Source organism: Trachinotus anak, unplaced genomic scaffold (genome assembly GCF_046630095.1).
Source record: "Trachinotus anak isolate AG129_WGS33_773 ecotype Australia unplaced genomic scaffold, CSIRO_AGI_Tana_v1 ptg000032l, whole genome shotgun sequence".
Classification (NCBI taxonomy): Eukaryota; Metazoa; Chordata; class Actinopteri; order Carangiformes; family Carangidae; genus Trachinotus; species Trachinotus anak.
In genome coordinates this window covers 22,537,843-22,562,195 of record NW_027273883.1, presented here as the reverse complement: position 1 = coordinate 22,562,195, position 24,353 = coordinate 22,537,843, and the positions used below count along the sequence as shown (strand labels likewise).

General features: G+C 40.5%; 2 protein-coding genes across 2 annotated transcripts; both read right to left on the bottom strand.

The window, feature by feature from the left end:
• Positions 1-416: 416 nt before the first annotated feature.
• On the bottom strand, positions 417-10,032 carry trhra (thyrotropin-releasing hormone receptor a). Its single transcript, XM_071470432.1, has 2 exons — positions 8,378-10,032; positions 417-2,946 (listed from the first exon to the last, which is right to left on the bottom strand). The coding sequence occupies exons 1-2, from the start codon at positions 9,182-9,184 to the stop codon at positions 2,506-2,508; spliced, it is 1,248 nt and encodes a 415-aa protein (XP_071326533.1). The 5' UTR covers positions 9,185-10,032; the 3' UTR covers positions 417-2,505.
• An 11,228-nt stretch (positions 10,033-21,260) lies between these two features.
• On the bottom strand, positions 21,261-24,353 carry LOC139613169 (serine/threonine-protein kinase pim-1-like). The gene is made up of 9 exons (XM_071469580.1): positions 24,151-24,353; positions 23,715-24,008; positions 22,924-23,100; positions 22,670-22,764; positions 22,513-22,560; positions 22,163-22,381; positions 21,858-22,038; positions 21,562-21,735; positions 21,261-21,443 (listed from the first exon to the last, which is right to left on the bottom strand). The coding sequence occupies exons 1-9, from the start codon at positions 24,209-24,211 to the stop codon at positions 21,352-21,354; spliced, it is 1,341 nt and encodes a 446-aa protein (XP_071325681.1). The 5' UTR covers positions 24,212-24,353; the 3' UTR covers positions 21,261-21,351.

The window sequence follows — 24,353 nt, the reverse complement described above, 5'->3', positions numbered from 1 at the left end:
CACAAGGTGCTGCAATTATTGTGTTTATTATAGACAAAGAACAATACAAAATACAAAACAATCCGTCAAAACAGCAAAAGCAGAAAAATGCTACCTGGAGACAGAAATGTGCATAAAGCGTCACCTCAGATGGAAATACATCAGAATCATCTTTGTGTTCACATCACAAAAGCTTGTGCTCATGCTGGAGACAGCATGCCGTGCAGAGCAGAAAACATTTCCATAACAACTGCTTGGTAGTTTCCTAAAAACTGAAGGACATTTCAACTGGCAGAAATGGATGAAAGTGCACGAATTAGAGGTACTTTATGCTACAAACTTACACCTATATTTTCTCAGCTGTTCCACTCTGGAGATTAGTAGCTTCCACTGAATGGTTTGAAATGATAGAAAACACGCTGATGGAACAGTGGATCAAAAACTGCACTTGCTGGCACACATTTGCAAACACAATATTGAATTCATTTCACATTGCACAGCACAATCAATTTCAGCCAACTTTACAATATACACAAAAAGCCCGCTGCTCAGTATGAAACAGGTTCCTTTCATGGAGTTCACTCAATATTCATTCCCTCAGAGTGCTCTTCAATTTACACATATACGTGGCTCAAAAAAACAGCAGAAAACTCTTTTAATAGCAGAGTGAGCTATATACATAGTGAATCACACCAATTTGAGTATGGCACTTTGTTGTGATCTATTTACACATTCTGTCATTGCTCTGTGGGTTTAGCTGAGCAGATAAATCACAGAAAAGTGCTGCACTATGCAGCCTCAGCCAATATCAGTGAATTACTGCTATGACAGTTATTTGACCCTTTGACAAACAGACTCTGTCTGCACATCAGGGTTACACATTTCTTCCTCATTATTATACACTGGCCACTGACCTTCACATGCTGCTCACAGAGAGTCCACAGTGGCCCATCTTCACAGTGACCAAAGCAACATAAGGCTTTGGTGTGTCTGTCACTGTTAAGAATTAAGTCCCTGCAGAAGTCATCAGAGTTCAGGTGATTTTTAAAATAACACGGCTGGTTGTGAAGTGAGTGTCGGTAATGTCTGTCCCTTTCTTTGCTGGGACCTTTTTAAAAGGTCATGTAACTCTGTGTCTGTGCTTTCTCTGTGGTAGCGAGATCAAAATGTCACGATGTTGCGCATTTGGATTCATTTGGATTACATGGCTTCTGGTGGGGAGGTACATGAACAATGAGGAAATGTGTTTCTTACACATTATCTGAAAGAACCTGGGTGCAGCTGAATTGGTGCTGTGATATTCTAGGGCTGGGTGATGTGAATAATATGAACATAAATTAAAAAAAACTATGACACTTTGACACACTGGCAATAAGTTACAATGCGTGACAACATCCCAACACAGAAACAAACCGGTCATATCCAGTGTGGGGTAAGTTGACTTATTTACTCAGTACAAATCACTCATGTAAAAAGTAACTTAGTTACTTTACTAATTACTCTACATTAAAAGCAATTAGTTACATTACACACACAGACACACACATGTATTTTACATTTTAACATAGAGGACAAAATAAAGAAAAGAATTCAATGTGGTTTAACAAACAGCCAGCCTACAGCCTGTAGGTATTTACTCACCATCATCAGCTAGGTTAGCATTAGCCCCCATTACTGCATGAGGTTCTGTCCTCACAGTGGAGATTCAACGTCCAAAAACTCTCCAACTCTAAACAAAACCAGCTGATCCCTGAATGGAGCCTTACCCAGTAGGTGATGTTAGGTAAAACAACCTGTTTTTGTACAATGCAACACAAAATGTAAATAAAATAACTTCAGAGTTACTGAAAATTACAAAGTAGGTTAATGTGTTACTGCCCAACACTAGTCATAGTCTTTAAGAAACGGATAGCACCCTTCCCAAAACAGGTAGCAAGGTTGAGTTAACTAAATACACCTTTGCGTATGTAGCGTACTATGTGCTTACTCTGGGATATCATGTTAAGTAGTGATTTAATTTATATTGTGCTAAATATTGACGTCACCCAGCCCTAAATTATCCACCTCTGGTTTGACAGAGTCCGGCTCTGTTTAGAGCTGAGAGGAAGAGAAGATGAGGAGGCGCTCTCTTTCAACCAAACCAGTCATGAAACTATAGGATACACTTGATGACAAACTGCCTTCACGCCAGTTTTGCCTGTTACATTTTTAGGTTAATGTTTATACAAAGGTGTCTCTGCATTATATCATATCATAAGTGTTCTGTGCATCACGTCCGACACTTTACATGAACAGGATTTTTTTCCGTCCTCTTCAGTGCTGTACAGATATTATGGAGAGCTCATGATAATTGCTTTCATCTATATGGCAGAAATGTGCTTGTCTCATGAAAGAAACATTTCTGAGAGAAAACACCTTACACAACTTAAACTGGAGGTGTCGGTGTACCTTTAATTAAAACCAATGGGGGACAGTATCCATACCGCAGTCGTCAGACTCTCTAAAGCAGAGTACATTTGTTTTTAGTCAGGCTTTGACATCACTTCCAGACAGCGAAGGCTCCTCATACGGCATCCTCTTGGCGCTGGGCAGGATGCTGGCGGGAAGGTACTGATCTGTTGGTGTGTTTAACTCATCCATTTCTGTAGTGAAGTGGTCGGGACTTTCCCCATTGGACGTCTCCTTGATGACACTATAGGTGAGCGCCACACTGTAAGAAGCTGGTTTCTCCATGCGCTGAGGGCCACAGTGACACAGCTTCTTAAAAGCAGCGCGGAACTTCTGGGACATGGCATTGTAGATGACCGGGTTAATGGCACTGTTCAAATAGATGCAGAGACGGCAGAAGAGCAGGAACCAGGTGTCCAGGTAGGCCTTCTCCAGGAAGGAGTTGACCACCACTAAGGTCCGGTAGGGCATCCACAGGAAGGCGAAGAGGATCACCACCACAGCCAGCATCTTGGTCACCTGATAAAGTTCAGTCATGAGTTAAGAATGCTACAGCAGAATCAAATCACTGAATACTAACACTGAGTACAATAATACTACTGACAAACTAATGAGGGTGACTCATTGTAAATCGAGTTCAGCCATCATTTTTTCAGTATTTGCCTGTGATTTTCTCACTGCAACATATCAAAATGTCCTCCATGAAAAAAAACACATCCTTTAAGTTATAATCCCTGGCTGAATCCTCCATTTTCTTGTGGTATTCAAATGATGTACCGACCGCACAACAGATTCACTGAAAGTGATGCATATATGTAATCCAGCTCTACTCTTTGTAATTTTTATTTTATAGATATCAATCTCACTGTTAACTGAACAGAGCACTTCCTGCTGCTGCTGCTGCTGCTTTACAACAGCATTCGACTGATGAAACAAAGGGAACCTTTAATTATGATGCTGTCACAGATAACACAATGTACTTGTCACAGATGTTAGTACTGAGCACAAGCATTCATCAAAAATTAATCCATACAAAACAGGACGGTTATTCTCTGCACAGTGTGTTAATTCTCAAAGGAGTAGCAGCTGCTGAAGATTTTGAAGATGAAGAGCTGCAGTCGACAGGCTCCACAACTCCAATTTCTCAGCAGTGAAACCGCCACTTCACACTGTGCCCAATACTGTTGTGTGGAAAAGTACAATACACACACATCATATGCAGCGTGACATCAGATCACAGTTGCTCATGACATGATGGACAAGGGTCAATTATTGACTGATCTCTTTATTTAAACAACTTGAGTGTCTTTGGCCGCACTGTAAACAGATGCACCAGCTGCTCTTGCTGTATTGCTGCAGTACCCATGGGTGTAATTAAATCAACCAGGACTGAAATCTTAAGAATTATAAGTAAGATCTGTGATAGGTGGAGAAGGAGTTGTCATGCCCACCAATAAAAAATTATTTTCACTTGCCTTGACTAGGGAAATCATTTGGGGTTTTTTTGGCATGTGGATAATTGGACCCAAGGAGCTGGTGTATATTGCGAAGGGAAGGGGTCCCAGCATGAATACTTGGAGCACTCCTGTGGGGAGGGGATGGGACAAGATGTCCCATCTCCCTACGCTAACTACAGGGCAGCTGATGGAAATAAGCCTCTAACTTTCTCTCAGTTGTTAAGCGGTCTCTCGGTCCTTATTGCTGGCAGCATGCTGATCTGAATCTGCTGCAGGTAGTACACTGACTATGCATGACTACATCACACAGCCCAAACTATCCCTTTAACTTATGTGATTTTGTCAGACGACACTGCAGTCATAAAATCAGGGTTTCAGCAGGCCAGAGCAGCAGCTTGGAAGTGACTTGTGGTTAACATATAGTCTCAATGGGCAACATATCAGTCACTATTTCATACTTGTTCTATTGTCTGACAACAGAAACAGAAAAACATGAATGAGAACAGCTTTCGGGGATACACCTACAGTAAAATACTGTGTATGTGAGCGCAAGAGTGGGGGAGAAGCAGGCAGATAAGAGTTGAGACCAGCACAAATGCAAATACACCAGGTTTTGACCTAGTCTTGTTTAACCACATGACATACTGCATCTTGTCTTGGAGCACAGCTGCATCCCCACCTGAACACTTGACTCACTTGTGTCAACTTGAGTGTGTTTAACTAGATTAACATGGTGCAGCCACACTGCTGCTAAAATATTGATGCTGTGACAGAAGAGTCCCCTCCTGCACTGACTACTCAGTTAGATGCTCTTTTTTTTAAAAGAAAAAGCTCAGTATGTTTCACTACATCCAAAGTTTCTCCAGTTTATTGCTGACACATTTTGATGACATGTCACTCAGTCAGCAGGAAAGCAGTTACACCTGTATCCTCCCAGAGAGATGTCTTCACATTACATCTTATTGGCCCACCATACCTAGAGAAAAATGTACTAAAGCAAAACTGTGAATACACCATAAATTTCCCATGGGAACTGTTTCTGAAAAAAATGTCAAAAAAGCTCCTACTTACTGCAACTTCAAAAGTGAAATTAAAAAAAAGCTTTGAAAGACAGCTACAGCATCAAAGACACTGTTGTGAAACCAGCAGATCCAGGGGCAGCCACTGCTCAGTATAAGTTAAAAATGAAACATCTGAAACGTCTGTTTCTGACACACTTTGTCCACAGCCTCCATCCATGCTGCATTTCTGCTAACGTGCCGCTCACAGTTCTGGATTAATGTAAAGATTTATTTCAAATCAGAAATTGATCATTTGTAAGTTGTTTATAACTTTTCTGGTGTCTTATGTTTGTGAACTATTTCTTCAAAGGGCATTTTGTCTGAGCTACCATCTTTTTGAAATAGATCTGAATTTGACACTGAGAGGCTGTGTAAATAAAACTTCAACTTCAAAAGAGGTATTTTTTTACGGTTACAACAAACTAAACTCCTCTACAAAAATATGTGTTTGATTTTTATACTATGGGCTTCATTCAAAATATCACTGACTTGACTTTGGTTAAGTCTTTCGGACATCAAAAACTACAACTAAAAACAAAGTTTTTCTTACTATAAATGTAAATATACATGAACCATTGTGGTGGCAGTCCTAAGTCATTCAAAATCATCTAATCATCTAATCTAATCATTGATTTAAATTCTAACAGTGTCTTCCATGAATATGTTGTCTTGCTCATGCTTCAAAATCTGTGTCAGCAAAAGGATTTTTTTTTTTTTTTTTTTAATTAAGTGACTAATATGTGAACATAAAACTTCAATTACAACTAGGAGCTCAGAACAGTCTATGGCCAAACTTTATGTAAAAGCACAAGATGAGTCACCCTCATTTGTTTGTTGAAGTGGTTGTTCACATTGATGCAATCTCAAGAGAAATGTTCTGGATGGACAAACTGAATAAAATGACCACAAAATGACAATGAAATGCTGGAGTGCTGGCTTCTTTTTCAGTGTATTTTGGGGAAAACAAACATAAGAAGTTAAAAAGAGATTCATTGTGGAGACATCAATAAGGACACAGCAGGCTCAGTCTGGATGGCCCTTTTTCCAGAGGAGCTGAATGGGAAAAAAGATGCAAATATCTATTGCTGAGCAGTCCAGTTCTCTATTGAACATCAATACTCATCAGGGTAGATGTTTTAATTTCAACTCTATAATTTTGATTTGATGTTTCATACAATGGACCCACACTTGACTACACCATACCCAGTGCAGAATGTCTGTAAGGAACAGAGTAAATCTCTAGACTATATTTATGTGTAAAATCATGATTTACAATTGAAAATGTCTTTCAAATGAGATATTCATTATAACTTTGCAACTTTTACAACTTTAAGACATTTATGAAAGGGCAACTGCAAAGCTTTTGTGAGGAGCTGTTCCTTGTGAAAACTTTGCAATGCAACCACCTCATCGTCGACCTTATAAGCCGTTCAGTGTTTAATAGGGTGCTGCTGATTAATTTCCAGAGAGGAAGACTGATCACATCTGCATGTGCAACCTAACAAAGTGAATGGGTTTGTTCTTATAATTAGGTGATAATCCCAGTGTGAAACTTGTACGTAATTAAATCTTATCTACATTTATGTGGCGTCGTCTCAGCTGCAGTGAGGTGAGTCTAATAGAATTGGATAGGGGCACTGACAGTGTCATCAGTGAACGAAATGCTCAATCCTCATTATTTCTTGACCTTTGGTTTAATTCAGTAAGGTATGTGGGAGATGGTATGGATCGCTCCTTTTGTCCACAATGAGCAGTTAATGCAGAACGTCCAGAAACACATGTGAGGGTGTTGTTGTGGGTGTGTGTCAGTCGAAGATAAAACACAAGCCATACTGATGGAGAAAAAGACAAAAGCCTGTTTGAGTTGGGGTTAACTGATTAGACTGTCCAATAGAGCATGGAGCTCCCTTAGGGTACCACACCCCCTGTCATTCCAAGTCAAGGCTTTGCCCCTTGATCTGATAAACAAACGTCTAGCTCTGCTATGTACCTGTGTGTCTGGCACGGTATCTGTGTTTGTGCCTTCAGAGCATTTCTGTTATATTTAAACAAAATAAGTGTTTTTTTGTTTTGTTTTCATGAAGATGCTGTCAGAGTAGGGTGAAATCCAGACTTATATAGGACAGTTTGAATGAACATGCCAGTGTGTTTTTATTCAAAATTGACGGTGTCTTTCTTTCTCAAGCATACACATAAATGCAAACAAGGTAAAATTAAGGATCGCTAAACTCTGAGCTCTTGTAACATCCATCAATATGAATCAAGTTTGATTCCAACAAGGTCCAGTTGTTTTTATCACTTTGGTTTATTTGAGTCTTATTTACTGTGAGCTGAACTTCAGAGTTTTGAAAAAATGGGAAGCGAGTTTGCACGTCATTAGACTCAATCTGAAAGTAATTGAGAGCTGGCAGCACCTTGATCTGGCGCACTTAGTCAGCTGTTTGGACATTTTCCTTTTTTTAAACAAATGCACACAGGGCATGAATATTCTCATAAATTACAGCTACATATGCCAACAGCTGATGTTTTGGAGAGCCCAAACAGACCAGCTCAGAAAGCATATATGTAGTTTTATTACTATACCACCACCACTGCCACAATACTTCATCACTTAACCTACTTTTATGATAATTGTTTATAAACCTGATTTTGGACTGACGACATGTTTGAGAAGTCAGTTACACGTTGCTTGTGTTTGGGCTCTCACAGACCTCAGCTGTAAAACATGGTTAAATGCAATGGATTTATTATACACTCTGAAGATGTAGTTGATTTTTTTGAATGTACTTTATATACAATACAGCCCTTCAAAATTAAGGTGGCTTTAACTTTCTATTATTGATTTTTATTTTTTTATTTGTTCATAAGAGGTCGAACAGGAAGTTCGACCTCTCTGAGGCTTGAATGACCATAAACATAAGTACGGTCATTATCCTGTGTATGGTCTGTACATTTCTTGGTGAATAACTTTTTAGCTAGAGGGATATGTATGTGTGTACTTTTCTACAAACAGGGCTTCAATAAGGCCAGAAGAGAAGAAACAAACAGAACAGAAACAAATGGGGAAAGTAGTTTTTACAGGTCTAGGATTGTGGTCAGTGAGACAGCAAACAAATGAAACACGTGTCAAGAGTTTGAGGTTGTAAAATCAATTGGCCCTAGTTTGTGGGGTCAGCTTTAAGAGAACAATGCCTTCTTCCACTTATGTAAATAAAAACATAAACTGGCTGAATGACATCACTCAGACTCGTTTCTCATGGGAAGAAATTAAACATTTACACCTGACCTGTGGTGCAGCTGGATCAACTCTCCCCCACTCACACGCAAACACACACACACACACACACACACACACACACACACACACACAGACACACACACACACACACACACACACACACTGATAATGTTCATGAACAAACAGTAGCGCACCTGTCTGCGGGAGGCAGCCGTGGTGCTGCTGGAGGAGCTGGAGCTGATCATCCTCCCTCCCTGACTCGTCTCCTTCTTCCACTTCTTGGTGCTGTCCTTGGGATCTGTCGGCAGCGGGTTGAGGAAAAGGATCCTGGCGATCAGTCCGTACAGGACTGTGGCCAGCATGAGAGGCAGCACGTAAAACACCGCGAAATCTGTGAAGTAGATGGGCAGGTAGTGACTCCTGGACACTTTGTAGGCGCAGCTGAGCAGCACCACGTTGTCATACACCAACTTTTTAGTGTCTGACAGAAAGAGCCACATCACGCAGTAGACAGAAGTGAGCGCCCACACCAGCATGATGATTTTCTTTGCTCTGGATAAAGTGCACAGAAATTGCGCTTTGATGGGGTGGCAGATGGCGATGTAGCGCTCCACGGTGAAGGCGGTGATGGAGCAGGAGGACGCGTTTATCCCCAGGTACTGGAAATAGGTGATCCCCAGGCAGCCCGCGTAACCGTACACCCACTGACCGTACAGGGCGTCCGTGATGTTGGGCAGCCCAGCAGCCGTCAGGACCATCAGGTCAGCAGCGGCCAGGCTCACCAGGTAACAGTTAGTGGGGGTCCTCATATGTTTGGTGGTCAGCACCACCAGGATGACCATCATATTCCCCACGATCCCCAGCCCGCATATGAGGGACACCAAAAACACACTGGCCACTTTATATTCAACAGTGTAGTCAGTCCATACACCCAGGGTCTGATTGTCCTGCACCGACGTGTCATTCTCCACAGTCATGTTATCCATGGTGAGGTTTTCCATAGCAGAGAGAGGCTGTGGCTCTGTGCGCTTTCACGAAAATTACACCAGGCATTCAAGAAATAAACTCACAATGAATCAATGGAATAAACAGCAGGGCCTCGGCGTCCAAATTCCAACAGGAGCCCGTCTATAAATTCTCCAAAAACTTCATTTCATCCAGATATAATCCAGTCAAACTGTCTTTTCTCTATTGCAAAGCCATCAAATGAAACTCCAATACATTTTCCATAAAAGTAAAATAGAGTGTGGATGGAGCCCCGGTTGTTGGCTGAAGTTTGCAGGGAGAGGATGTGCTGCAGCTGCTCCGCGCCCTGCTCCGGTCTCACTGCTCAGCTTCCTGCAGAGCCTCTGCCTGTCTGCTCCTCAGAGCCTCATGCACGGCTCTCAGTGAAGTCACGGTGACACACTGGAGCCACAAACTTTTTGCTTCTTATGTCAGCGTCTCCCATGAAGGCACATCACACTACACACCCATTTGGTGTCTAAGATGTTGGTTTCAGGGATTTTGTTTCTTGCACAAAAGTGAAGATTTGTTACGCTGTTATGATGTTATTAAGCATTCGTTAACTGTGTGTACACCAGTCATTAATGCTTCATATGAGGAGTTATAGCTCTAGTTATTTAATATTACACTATACAGCTATGGTTAGACACCTGCTAAAATGTCTTTATATCTGCTTACAGTAGTGAGTATATGTAGTGTGTTGCAAATCATCATTAAATTACATAGTGCTGATAAATGCTGGGTGTGGGTTAAAATAAAGGGAAACCTATCATCATCTGCCATTATTGTCATTGTTTACTCTTTCTAAAAATAAAACTGCAGCAGTGAAGCAACACAATCCTATTATTTGCAGCCACATTATTTGATATTGTAGAAATGTTGCACAAGGTTTACAGACCATTAAAAACATGTATCAGCTACCCTGGGTGAATTTGACTTTAATAGTCACACTGAGTGATGGTGGACTCCTGAGTTTTACGCTGTTTTGTGACTAAATTTCAAACAGTGTATCGTGGAAGAGTAACGGAAACCACTGGGATGTAGTTAAAGTTTGGTTTTTACTGACAGAGTTTATATCAATAAAAGCAAACAGCCTAATTAGTCAAATAATACATTATTTATTCTTGTTTTTGTTTTGTAGTTTTCTGAATGTTGTATTTATATAATTCTGTTCTTAAGTTTTATTTAAAATACTGCACACACACTATAAGTACCAGTACAAATATGAAATGTAGTCTATGTCTCTACAGTGAGCGATATAAATGCCATGAAGAGTGTTAACATCTCTGTAGCTCAGCTGCCAAGTAGTAATATAACAGATAAAGAAAAAAAATCCCATAAAGCACAATAACACTGTTCTAAACATCTTGTTGAGTGCTACAGGCACAATGTTACGTTATTATAGGACTATTAGAGTGATGGAAGGCAATACAAATGTCATGAAGGACATGGTCACTTTAGTAGTTTTCAGCACGATATTGTTATGATATTATTGTTACGTGTCGCTTCACGTGGTGGCTCCAAAATGCTCACAGCATGACTGCAGTCTGTTTGCTCTGCATCCTTCTGCACATTTCCAGCTCATTTGGGCCTGGAGCGCACTGTTTAAAATGGCTGACTTCCATGTGATAACTATGTTAAGTACCAGGAAATCTGAAAACTGTCTCTATGCTTCTTCATCAGTACGGGCCTTGTTGCCTCAGAGTTTCTCTATGTCTCTTAACCCTTCTCTCTCTCTCTCTCTTTCTGTTGTCTACCTGCATCCACATGAGTTCTCACACCTCATTGACAGGAACAGGAAATGAAGGTTCACACTGTTCAGTTAGATTACAGCATTGCAGCCTAGAAACTGAGGTCTGAGGTCTCAGGTGGTACCAAAACACCCATGGGTGGTGTAACAGTTGTCCTCCCTGAAGGTAAACTCCTGTAACATTAGATAGAGGGTCTGAGGGAGACATGTGTCTGAAGCTGCTTCTCGCTGGGAGAAGAAGTCCTCTACTGTCTGCAGTCATCTCCATCTGCAGGATATCCACCGTGGAAACAACAGAGACATACATGTTCATGATTTAACTGTTCGTGATTAGCCTGCTCCCTCTCACTGGTGCTTTAGGTCCTGTAGCCAAAAGGATAAACAAACTAGCTGAGGTTTCAGGCAGTCACTCAGCACTAGTCCAGATTAGTGGGATTGTTATTCCTGGGGAAGCTGTGTGGGGCTCCAGTGAAAAAGGCAGACGATGAAAATTACTCAGATATCAGCTCAGCTGGTGATGCAGCTGTTTATATTACTGTCTATACAACCTTCCCAGGAGGCTGGTTTAGCAGTGGCAGCTCAGCAGTCTGAAGGAAAACAGCCTTGAAGGCAGCACGCACCAGTCTGTAGGCTACCTTTTAGACTGTGGACACATTATCAAACAGATGTGTGGATAAGTGTTTTTAGATGTCGGCAGCAGATTATCGTAGTTTTAAGTGCTCCTGAGTCTCCTGATCTCTAGCAGGTTAATTCTCTTTGCTTAAACCCACAATCCCTCCGTAGATTAAACATAACTTACCATGTGGCATTCTTCATTGTCACCTCAGTATCGATCCCCTCCATGTCTATTAAGGCATATCAGTGGAGGGTTAAATGAAGTGTTTGGTTCTGGTGAGAGACCGTGACACATCATCACTCTTCAAAGCCCAGAGGGATCAAGAGTGGAATCACACAATTCACAGGTGGGTGAGAAATTTAGTAATCACTATCTGTAGTGGCCGAGGTGTCGGAGACAGCAGGCCTGCCAAAGTAATTCTAAGAGAATATTGATCCTATTAATGGAAATGGCTATGTCTGCTATGATATTACATGGAGATTATATGAGGCCGTGCATGTGATTGTTACAGGTTAGGTATCTGAATCTGTGAACCAGGTATACTGAACTTTTCTTATTCTCAATATGAGCATAAGTATATGAACTTGTTTGTATCCTAAACATAAAGTTACAGCCAGCAGCTGGTTAGCTTAGCTTAGACTAGCTTGGACTAGACACAGGGGGAAACAGCTAGCCTGTCTCCACCTGCCAGAACCCATGAAGCTCACTAATGAACACATTATATCTGTTATTATTATCATTATTATTATTGCTGTTATTGTTATTGTTATTATAGATAAGCAATGCATTTCATAGTGATGCCACAAGACATCAGGGCCAGTGGAAGATTTGTATATTTTAAAAGTAGAAATACAACACTGTAGAAATACAGTGTACTTTTTTTTTTCTAGTTTAGCATATCTTGCAGAGAGTTAGATGGGAAGATGAATAGCATTTATATTCATATGGTAAATATGAAACCACAGACAGCAGCCAGTTAGCTTAGCATTGCATAAAGACTGGGAACTAGTCTGGCTCAGAATATCAAAAAAAAAAAAAAAAAAAAGACCCACTAATGAGTACCCTACATTTGTTTAACAATAATAACAGCAAATCACTGCAGTAAAACAGCAAGGTTCTACTGTTACTGTACAGTGGAGTAAATTTCTTTCTTTAGTGTTGGATAGTTTAATCTCTAAATGTGCGCTTTATGAGCCGATCATATGAAATTCAGCAAAGTAAATAAAGTTGTCAGATAAATCTATTGGAGAAAAGTACAATATTTCCCTCTGAAAGCAGTGGAGTAATATGATCAAGGCACAGTTAAAGGAAATACTCCCCAATAAAGTAATAATAATTCAAATTGTATTTAAGTACAGTACTAGTTCATGTGATAATGATCAGTGCATACTTTTCTAACTTGATCCTGATTTTGATACTGCCTCCCATTCCTTCAACATTCCAGTGGGTCTTCACTGCCACCTCATGGTTAGATGCTCTTACTGACACATTAAACCAGAGAGGGCGACCAGTTCATGTATTTATTTAGACCATGGCACGTTTTACAAAGGTGCCATTTATCAGTGTCATCTTAAGGTCTATGAAACATTTGGATTTACGTTGAAGCACTAATGCCACTGTGAGTATCTGCCACACAGCTTTGTTTCAGCCTTTACTTTGAAGCCTTTTGTGTAAATGTAAGTATAGGCCACTTATACTGGAATGAGGCTAGACAATTGCTTGGGCCTGCAAACTATTACTGAGCATTGAAAAGCAAAAGTTACTTGGATTGAATGCTATATGTTCTGTGCTGCTGAATTCTTTAACCTTTTTCTCCAGATTTGCAAAAGGTTTTCTTCCCTTTGCCTTCATTCATCTATATGTATGAAATGCATTCCTTCAGATTTTCTTAGGGCTGATATTTCAACTCCAGGGAGTTTCTTCTATTGCTGAATGTTCACTGGAGGACAACAAACACACCATGATGGAGAGCCAGCTGTCTAAAGCTGTAAACAGAATGCTCCTTGTCTATTTCTACCAGACTGACTGAAGAAATGTTAGTGGCAACAAATGTCTGAATATCTTTGCATTGCACATTCAACAAATTCTCAGCAGTGACTTCTGTGTTAATATAATGCATTATTCATCCACTGCAGCTTTTAAGAGAGACCTCGTTTTGTCCCTAAATGAAATTTCAAGGTAAACACTCCAACAGAAACTCAGAAGCAAACATTTTATCAATAAATGTAGTGCCAGCAGATTACTCAGTCCTTGGCTCACTATGTTCACCAAATATAAATGACATCTTTGGCCTGAACTCAAGACTTTCTCATTTATCTAATGAATGAAACTCATCCCATCCTGTCTGAAATGTTTGCCTTGTCCATACTAAACAGCTGCTCTGATTTCATTCATTGTACACAAGGACACCAAGAGCTGAACCGAACCTGACTGTATATTTGTCAAAACAAATGCAACCTAGCAGCTAAAACAAAATGTTTGTTGTTGCATAATTAGGGCACCATTATAACTGGGCACGTCAGAATGGCTGTAGGAGATAATCACTGCTCCAGATGGAGACAGAGAGGCAGAAGACAGGATGGACAATTATCATCAAGAGCTATTGAGGCCATTATAATGCAAAATGCAGCTGTGGCATGTGGGATAAGATCACATTAATTATGACAAAAAGGCGACAACGAGAAGAAGGGTCGATGAAATGGTGGAATTAATTGTCTGAGTCAGCTTGCTTAATCACCAAAAGGCTTTTTTCTTCTTTGTGAAGTCTTATCTTTGAATAAAGTATAAATCTTTGCCTACGCGCACACAAGGCACTAGGAAAGCCATTATTATCCTTCCATTATCCCACAGTGTCTGTGAGGCCAGACACATCGCTTCAATTAGAAAAGTCACTGTAAATTAACTTGAAGGTCCAAGCGCTAAATATTTCATAAGAGTGTCTGCCTCCATCACCCTGAACCTCAGACTGCCGTTCTCTTAACTCCCCTGCCATCCTGCTCTCTGCCTGCACTCTCCTCTCTGGAAGGCGTTTTAAGAGCTTACTGGGAGGTTTGCGTGCCAGACTCCCCACACAAACCCAGGCAACTGTGTACACCTGCTTATTAATAATCTACAGTATCTAGCTGCTGTGGCACACTAACCTGCCAGAGACCTCAGGATGCTTTCTGGTGGCTGATGGCAAAGATATGTACTGTGCTGGTTTACTTTGACCTACAACATGTTCATTTGTTTTCCTTTTATGGATTGGGTTGCACCAGCTACTCCTAAATGTTGCAGCATTAAAACTTGAGAAACATCTTAGCTTGTGAATACTCTAGTGTAAACTGGTTGCTACAAAATATCTCTACTGTTGTCTCATATTATTATCAAGTACCATCAGAAACTGTAGCGTAACAGGCAAAAATAAGTCTTGGGCTGGCAGGCAAATCTTTTGTAAATGTAGGTATAAGTCCTTTGTTTATGCAGACGTGCAGAAATAGGTGTTTCACATCACTAGTATAGGAATGAGTTGGAAATATCTGATTGTGCTAACCCAGCTACCTTTTTTAGGCCATTTAGCAAAATGTTATTGGCATGTTTTGTAATTAAAAGTATGTTGTGAAATGTAATTTTTAATCTTGTCATCCTGCTGTCTACCTGCACTCTCCTCTCTGGAAGGCATTTTAAGAGCTACTGGAGGGTTTGCATGCCAGACTCCCCACACAAACCCCAAGGACAGTGGACACTTAGTAATAATCTACAGCACCCTGCTACCCTGCATGCGTCTACGTTTTTCCAACCTAGTTTGCAGGATGCCCACTTCCATTCAATGAAAGCCTCAATGGAACAACCGAAGCCGTAACCAATACAGAAGTGGGTGTGTCTTAAGCTGAAGTGGGTTGGAGAAAAAAATACAAGCACCCTGGGTCAGTCATGAAATTCTTCTCTGTTCCCCAATCTGTGTCTCCACCCCTTCTCACTTCTTCCAGGCCATGTGTTCCCCCCTTCAGGCTACGTTCACACTGCTACATTTTAGTTTTAAAACACACCTCTTTTGCTACATTTACACCTTGTGTCACTGTACGCCAGAGATTTCAAGCGCCTAAAACAGACTTCTGGAAACACTGCTGGCCCCATTTTAGTTTTAAAAAATCGCTGTTGCATTGTCGTGTGGACAGGCAAAATCCGAGACCTAGGGCTTAACCCCTGATCAAAATTAATCATTAACTAATCAGCCTTGCACTATTAAGACCGGGTTTCATCCTTGCCAGAACATGGTTAGCTTGCTCAGTGACTCATATCTAGATGCCTTGGTTTTTTTTCCCTGCCTGTGTACTGGACGAAAAAAGATCAGAGGCTCTGATGCGTCGAGGACATACAATACAATGACATCTGGTGGTTTGCAGAAATTATAGCATCCATGAATTTGAGATTACGGAGAATTAACACATACAACGCTTCGATGAGCTCAGTTTCAATGCACTATACGCTAAAAGCCTAAAAACACTGTGTTCATTTTCATCTTCTTGCGATTGTTGTTTACTCATTTAAGTGCCACATGAAATGTACGTGTTGGTGTCTGTCTCAGTTTGCTACAATAAAAAGTTTAAATGTATTGTCCATCAATTGTAATTAACTGCCACAACAGCAAACAGTATGAAGGCATTATAAGCTAAAACTGATACTTGTGCTGACTACTCTCAATTATATACTATATCTGTGACTGGTATATAACCATAGATTTATGTGTCAGGTTTGTGCTGTGCAGCAAGGTGAAAGAAAGGCACTTCATCTGTGTGTGGGGAATAAGAGAAAAAAGGGGTAAGGAGAATCGTAAGGAGGTTTGGGGAATGTGCTTGTGCAAGAGCTCAAAGAGAAAGAGACAGTGTATGACAGGGTTTGGGATGGGATTGTGGGGCATATTTTGTGTGTGAGGAACAGTTTTTTTTTTGTTTTTTTTTAAATTTACTCCACTATGCAGCTTCTTCTCTGACTTCAGCTGTAGAGAAGATCCTCTCATATGGCACAGAGGATGCTGGTGTGCAGAGGTGCTGCATGGTGACCTGAAGCAAATATGGACAGACAGGCTTGTGGGTGACCCAGTCGTTTAATTGGTTCCCTTTTGAATACCTAGACAAACAGAAGGAAAATGTCACTTCATTAGAGCCACTCTCATTCAGCGGCAGATAATAAAAACACTTGACCTCTAGAAATCTGCAATGGCACTGGCTGTTGCTTTTCATCCACATGGCTGACAGGCAGGCGATGATTCCTGTCCTGCAGCTGAGCTGAGGTCCCTGGTGTTGTGGTGGTAGAGATTCCTGTGATAGACAGGTAAGAGCCTAACACACTCTCTGGTCAGTATTTCCACTGCTGCCTGAGCATAGAGAGCATTACAGAAACCCATTTCTTTAAATCTATGATAGACCAGTGTAGCCAAAGTCAGGGCAGTCATCTTCTCTACTACAGAATATGAATCATTTAAATTGGTTTTAACTTAAGTGGCCAGTTTGACACCAATGTCGTGTCGGACCACAGCACACTGGCTATATGAGGTTTTAACACCTTCACAAGGATGAGCTTTGACCCCTTTTTCCTCTAACAACTCCACAGTGGCCTGGTGTAATGGCTAGAGCACTTGAAAGCAGTGGTGGATGTCAACCTCCTGGATGAGCTTGTCTTGTCGCCCTCCGATTTGCTCTTGGCTCTCTGAGAGCTTTTGGTGGGGACATAAATGTGGTCAGCAGGGCCTCCTGGAAGTTGAGGCTTTCAGCTTTGATGATAGACTTCTTACTGCAATTTTATGTCACATGCAGCCTTTGTCCATAGATATGGCAGCCAATACACTCATTAAATATATTTTAATGCCCACATTATTAAAGCCATACATGGTTGAGTGCTTATAGTTTTTTTCGATTGCTAACATGCATTGGTCAAAACTCAACACTAAGTGAAACAGAAGTCTATGTGGACCAAACTGTGAATCAGTTTTCATTGCTTTCACACAAAATGCATTCAGTGACCATTTTTTCCAAAATCTATGAACTCTTTTCTCATTCATACTTCACCACCAGCAAAACTGTTAAAAACACATGCAAAATAGAATGATGGAAAATTTCATGCATTTCTGCAGTGACCATATTGAAACATATAGAATACAATAAAATGAAATAATAATCATTCCAAACGCAGATGATTGGAATTTCAGCACTTTGGGAATTGTGAATACGGCCACCATAATGACAACTGCCAGTCCTAGAGAAACATGGAAAAATTCCACTGGCTTTTTGTCGAGGACACCAGGGTGATGCTAACTTCCAGGCTGACATACAACGATACATCATCCCTGCAGTACTCCACTGAACTGACTGAGAACAGATCATTTCACAAAGTGATTCACTTCCGTTCATTAACCCAAAAGATTTGATCCTTTCACTACACTAAGGAATTGAATCGATTCACACCATTTCACATCCCACACATTTGCGCATTAGTGCTGAGCTTTGGTAATGTTGTCATTAATTTGAGCAAACCAAATTCATTTATGGTAAATCATCAGATTTTCTGCTTGGTGTAGTTATAGCATTTTGCTAAGCTTAGAGGGAAGCAATGGTGTATTGTGCACTTATTTCAAAAGGTAGTTGAATGGAAATAAGTGTATCAGAAGGATTAAAGACTTAATACTGTTTTGTTTGCAGCCTACATGAAGTAATGGACGACAATGGGAGACTGGAAACCAGTAGAAGAAGCTAAGCTCAAAAAGGCACTCAAAAAAAATGCCATCAGAGGTGAATGTAGTGACTGGCTTCTCAGACATAACCTAATTACTGCTCCCATGTTCACCTGTGCTACAGCTAACACGTTTTTCATAATTCATTGCTCTGTTGTGTTGTAATTTGTTTTCATACTGTATATTTTTCAGAAAATAGATTGTAGAGTTGTAGTGTTGAGTGTAGAATTTAACTGTAGTGTGTGTTGGCAATCAACACTGAAACACTGAACATTGAACTATCAAGCTGTTCTCTAATAATTAATGAAGTTGAATGGCCTGAAAAGGTAAAATTCAAAGTTAAAGCTCACCATTCAGTTAATGCAACCATGATGGGATGATCACTAACATATTTCTTGAGCAAAATAACAGCACAAAGGTTTGAGAAGAAATACTTTAACAGTGAACTGACATCTGTAATGTAAAATGCAAAATCAAAATGTGGCTGAGTTGGCTTCAAATTCTGAGTTGGTTCTTATTTCTCCCTGCTGCTCCAACCCTTTCACTCTCACCCTTGTTTCCCCTTTTTCTCCTAAGGAGATTTAGGAGAAACGTTTCAGATTTAAGTGATCTCAAGAGGAAATGTAATTTATATTAGGGATCGACTATTATCGACCTCGTTATTCATCTATTTATTTATTTATTATTTCTGTTTGATGGTGCAGCTGCCTGTCCTTCCCATCTGTAGTCATCACTCAGAGGGGTCTAGAGCAATGTCCCGCCCACAGCACCATCTGATTGGTTATACGCCGCCAGTAATAGCCTATCAACGCTGAAGGCTACTGTGCACACAGACGGGCACAGACAAGAGCAACCTCGGTTAGTAAAAATGGAGTGGTGTGCCAAAGGTGAGACGGCGCAAGTTGTAATAAACATCACAATCCTCTATAGTGAAGTTACAGAAACACCACAATCCTATGAACAAGTTAATTTGTTGATCCAAGACACACCGAGCAAAAGATAGCAGGAGGGAGAGAGGGAGAGAGAAGCCGTCGCTAACTGCTAAGCTAAAGCAGCTATCAGATCTGAACAGTGTGTAAACAACCGCTGAATTAGTGACAGTCGCTAAAAGAAGCTGAGTTATGAATGTCTGACCACAACTAATGTAAGTTTAAATATACAGCGGGTAGTTAGTCACTAATGAAGAAAACCTCAACGTTGTATGGGTTAAGATAGAGCAGCAGTAAACCAGTAACAGGAAAGGAGACAATACACTCACAGCAGCGTGAGACAGCCACTCATTACTGTTACTGAGGAAAAAAATTTATACTTTTACATTTTACTACTTTTTACAAGTAGAAGTAAAATTACTTGAGTAAAATTGTAGTCAGATAAAAGTTAAAACTATGTCAGTTAAAATGTACTCTGAGTAAACATGTTACTATGTTTCATTTTAAAAGGAGAAGGGTAAAAACATGTTGTATGGTGATAATAATAAAATATGATGAAACTGCTGAACTGAGGAGCATCTCTAGGCTACCAGGTGTATCAGTTGGCAGATGAGGACCAAACTGAAAGCAACCAATTAGGCACTTTGCAGCCTGTCTATACAACACTCAATTTGCAATTTGTCAGGAGCATCAAGCTAAAACTGACATAGTGTAATACAACACTCCTGCAAGGAGTCCCCTTTTGTGAAGGTTATAATGTTCAGTTTGTAATAAAATTGTTTACAAAGTTGTTGATTCATTCTTTTGGAGGATGTGGTGTGTGGAGCTGCTGAGCTGTATAACATTAGACACAGAGGTGTTTCTGTCATTTAGCTTACCTTCATGGATATAAATGGGGGGGTGGACAAAATAATAGAAACACCTGCTCGCCATGGCCAGTATCCCTATGTAGCGGTGGTTGTGTTGGTGTCAGTCTCCTTGATTACTAAAAATTGATATTGGGATTGGTCCTAAAGAAAACCATATCTGTCAATCCCCAATAATTCATTCATTCATTCATTAATCAAACCTAAAATGTTGGGTGAAAAATAATGAAACTCCACATGACTTTTAATTAAAAACCGTTCACTTGTAATCTCAATTTTCTCAGACTTTATTTTTCAATAACATCCCCATCAATACAATCAATATTTTTTTACCTTACATGTGTCTATCACCAAAAGACTGGAGGTAGATTAAAGCATTTCATAACTCAAAATACAACAAGAAAAAATCTGATGACTCTGCAGTTTAAAGGAAAGATGAATTTATTTGGTTTCAATTTAATTCAAATTTAGTTACATGGCTTATTAGATGTATTATTACATACTATTACTTATATCATGGCAGCTTACTATTACTTATACCATGGCCACTTGAAATTCGAATTAGTTGGAAGGCGTGGGTTATCTTTTGATAACGTACAGTTAGAAGTCAGAAGTTTGGACGCACCTTCCCAATGGGAAAGTGCGTCCAAACTTTTGACTGGTACTGTGTATGTCTGCTGTTCTGAATTTATGCAGCAGTAATATTTTCTTAGCAAGAACAGCACAAACCGTCTTGTTTACACAAACAACAGGAATTTTGAGGCTCAGGAACTATCTGATTTGCTTTTTGACATTTAAATTTGGAAAGCAAGATAAATATTTGTTGTATGTGACGGATAATTTTAGCTTGATTATCCAGTATATGTCATTTTGTAGCCAAGTGGCCATGGTATAAGCAGAGTAATGTCCTCACATAATGGCTAATTGGGTTCCACAGGCCTATATCAGCAGCAGCTCCTGACCCAGCCCAAGCTCTCTAAGAAGACGAGGAAAAACTTCGCAAAATCCGGAGGCCAGAAGGAAAATGGGAAGAAACCTCGGGAGAGGCAATTCAAAGAGAGATCCCCTCTCCTCGGACGGCTGGGGGTGCTACAGGAACTGCAGGTGGGAGAAATATTACAATATTTATGTAAGAGAGCTGATATAGTCCAGTTAAATAAAGCCTAGAATCCAATTTAAGAGCGTCTGCATCATCCTTCCTGTGAAAGAGAGAAGAGCATTAGTAATTATGTGAGATTTGCCTATGGTATAGTATGTATGGTCTGAATTTGTTGGGTGAATTTTGGGTGCGGTTTATCTGAGCCATGGGTGAAGCTGGAGCTGCTCCAGAGAAGGGCGACGCGAAGGGACTTTGGTCAAACACATTCTCAAAAAGTCCTGGCAATCTGGAGAGAAAAATGAAAAAAGATGAAGATGACGGCTCCAGTCGTCCATCAGAATGTGAACCACAAAGAATGAGTGTGTGTCTGCTGACAGGTTTGCACATGAACATCTTTTTCTTACTTGGGGACAGTGCATTCTTGATTTTCAGCTTGTTTCTCAGGAACCTGTTGGTCTCAAATCTTGCGTTTCTGTGGAGCATATCAAACAGGACAACTCCCAGCTGCCACACCGTGGTGGGTCCCGCCCTGTAGGTACAACGACTGAAATACTCCGGAGGAATGTGAGCAGAGGTACCTAGAATATACACACACAATAATAAGACAGTGAGGATGAGGATGAGTAGGAGGTGAAGCTTTGATTAAACATTACAGACCAGTAAATTATTGAAGAGCAGGAGTAGAAGCCAGACATCTTACCATAGAAAACACGGAAAACTGATCTTTTCTTGAAGAAACAGCTGAGTCCAAAGTCGATGAGGCGAACACGTGGGACTTTTGAGCCGGTCTCAATAAGAATGTTTTCAACTTTGATGTCTCGGTGAAAGATGCGCTGATTGTGAAGTTCTGTTGCTGCGTGAACCAGCTGCTTCAGTATGATCTGAGAGACAGACAGACAAAGAGACATGAGGGATGAGGCTCTTTCATGGCTGTGACTTTAAATCTGACAACAACTGTCATTTTACACATACGATCAAGATACAAAGGATCCTCCAGTAGCTTACCTTGGCTTCCTTCTCCTGTAGAGCGCCTCCGTTGTCTTCTACGTACGTGAATAGGTCCTTGCAGGGGACTGGTCTCTCCAGCACCAGGATCAGCTCCTGGTCCAGGTCGTACCAGTCCAGCAGGGACACAGGCACTGACTTCCTCACTGATCCAGTTGTTCCAGCAGAGAGCTTCAACATGATGGCCACCTCCACAGAGAGCTCTTTCCCATTCTGGTCCTGAAACATAACAACAGAGGATGAGGGGGAGATGCTCCACAGACGACTGCGATTCATCCACAGTACGTTCAGTGAGTGAGGGTGTTGATGAATACAACACATTTCAACAGCAGTTGGTTTCATTTACTCACCATTTCTGTGCAAAACACTTTGTCTTTTGGTACATGTTTGATCGCTACCTACAAGACGCAAACAGGACTTTGATTAATACTTTCTGACTATAGTGTGTGTGTGTGTGTGTGTGTGTGTGTGTGTGTGCGTGTGTGTGTGTGTGCCTCTAACACTTACTGGTAATTTATCTGCTTTTCGGTAGCCAGCAAACACAGACCCACACCCTCCTTCGCCGAGCTGATTCTGCTGTTTGTATTTGGTTTCGAATTGGGCTGAACAAAAACACACATTTTATTTTCATACACTTGTGAGGAACATCAATTATTAAAGCTCTAATATTAATCCCTCCTATGTTACACCTGATGTAAATCCTCATTTTACACCGCACCTGAACACAAAGTCAAACTCTACATTAATCACTACCTACTTACCTCTTTGGGCAACTGGTGATAACTCCTCCCTCTTCTTTGTCTCCTTTTTCCCCTCTTTAATCTTCTTCCTCTTCCTTCTTGGTCCTTCTCCTTCAGCGGTGGCCTTTCTCTTGACACTTATCTTGCGCACATCTTCCATAAATGTACTGCAGCCTTCTAAGGGGTTGCTGCAGCTCTCTGCAGATGAGAAAAAAAACCCAGAGGAACATCAGTATGTTGATAGTGAGAGGGACTAATGTGGACAATAAATCCTCCAACCTCATGACAAAAAGGCTGTGATTCTTTTAAAATGTTTTTTCTGACCTGCAACCTCTATGGATAAATCTAAGTTATGCTTCTTTCTACCAAAGAAATGGTCCCAAAGAAAAGTGTGTCTTTAGTGTCTTAGGAGGATTATTCCAACAAACAAATACTTTTGGAAAAAAAGATGTTGTTTTTTTTTTCATTTGTCAACATTGTGAGTAGCACAAATGAAATTCCATTCATTCAAGTCTCACAGATAAACATCTCAAAATGTGGACAAAAATATATACATGTGTCTGTATGTGTTTTGAAATGTGTATGTGCAGTCATTGTTGAGTCTTGCTGAATAAAAATTTCTGTTGTCGCACAATAAAATGATTGAAAGAAGTGGTTTTTCTTTGTATTTTGAGTGAACTGAATTGTATTTACATCATCATTACCCTGTTGATTGAAATATGTGTACTTTCTGTATTAATGTATCCACTAAATATGAACCTCATGTAAACTGTAAACTGACTCCCAACTGTGATTTCACATGATCAACCTACCAGTGTCCTCTGAGGAAATCGCTGACTCCTTGTTGAACTGTTTAAGCTCGAGTACTCGCATCTTCTTCTTCTTCTTGGTCTGCTTTGATGGTCCCTCTCCATCGTCCATAACTTTCCTCTTGCGTCTTTTCACGATGCTGTCTTCTGTAGTGCTGCTACAGGGTTCAGGAATCTCAGACACCCTTCTCCTTTTTCTTTGAGTCTTCTTTTCAGGACTGGCCTTCCTTTTAGGTGTCTGAGTCTTGGCATCCATTGAAGAAGCTGCACTTTGTTTTGTGCTGCTGCTACTGCTCTCTGTACATGAAGGAAATACAGTGGCACATCAATTGTAGTGACTAACTGTATGAAGTTGTCTTTTTTATTTAACCTATCAGAGTCACTTGGATCATTAACATTAGTGACTAAAAGGTTCCTGTTTGGATTTCTTTTTTCATACCTTGATCTCTGAGAGCCCGACAACGACGATTCATTATCTTCTTTGCAGGTTCTTTGTCCATATTGAACTTTGAGAAGTTTCGAACCGATAACTTCACTAACACTATAACTAATTCACTATCACGATGAGTGAACGTGGATCCTACAGTTGTATGTTGTAAAGTGTCTCTCAGTGTGTTCTCAAGGAGTGAGGTATGGAACACG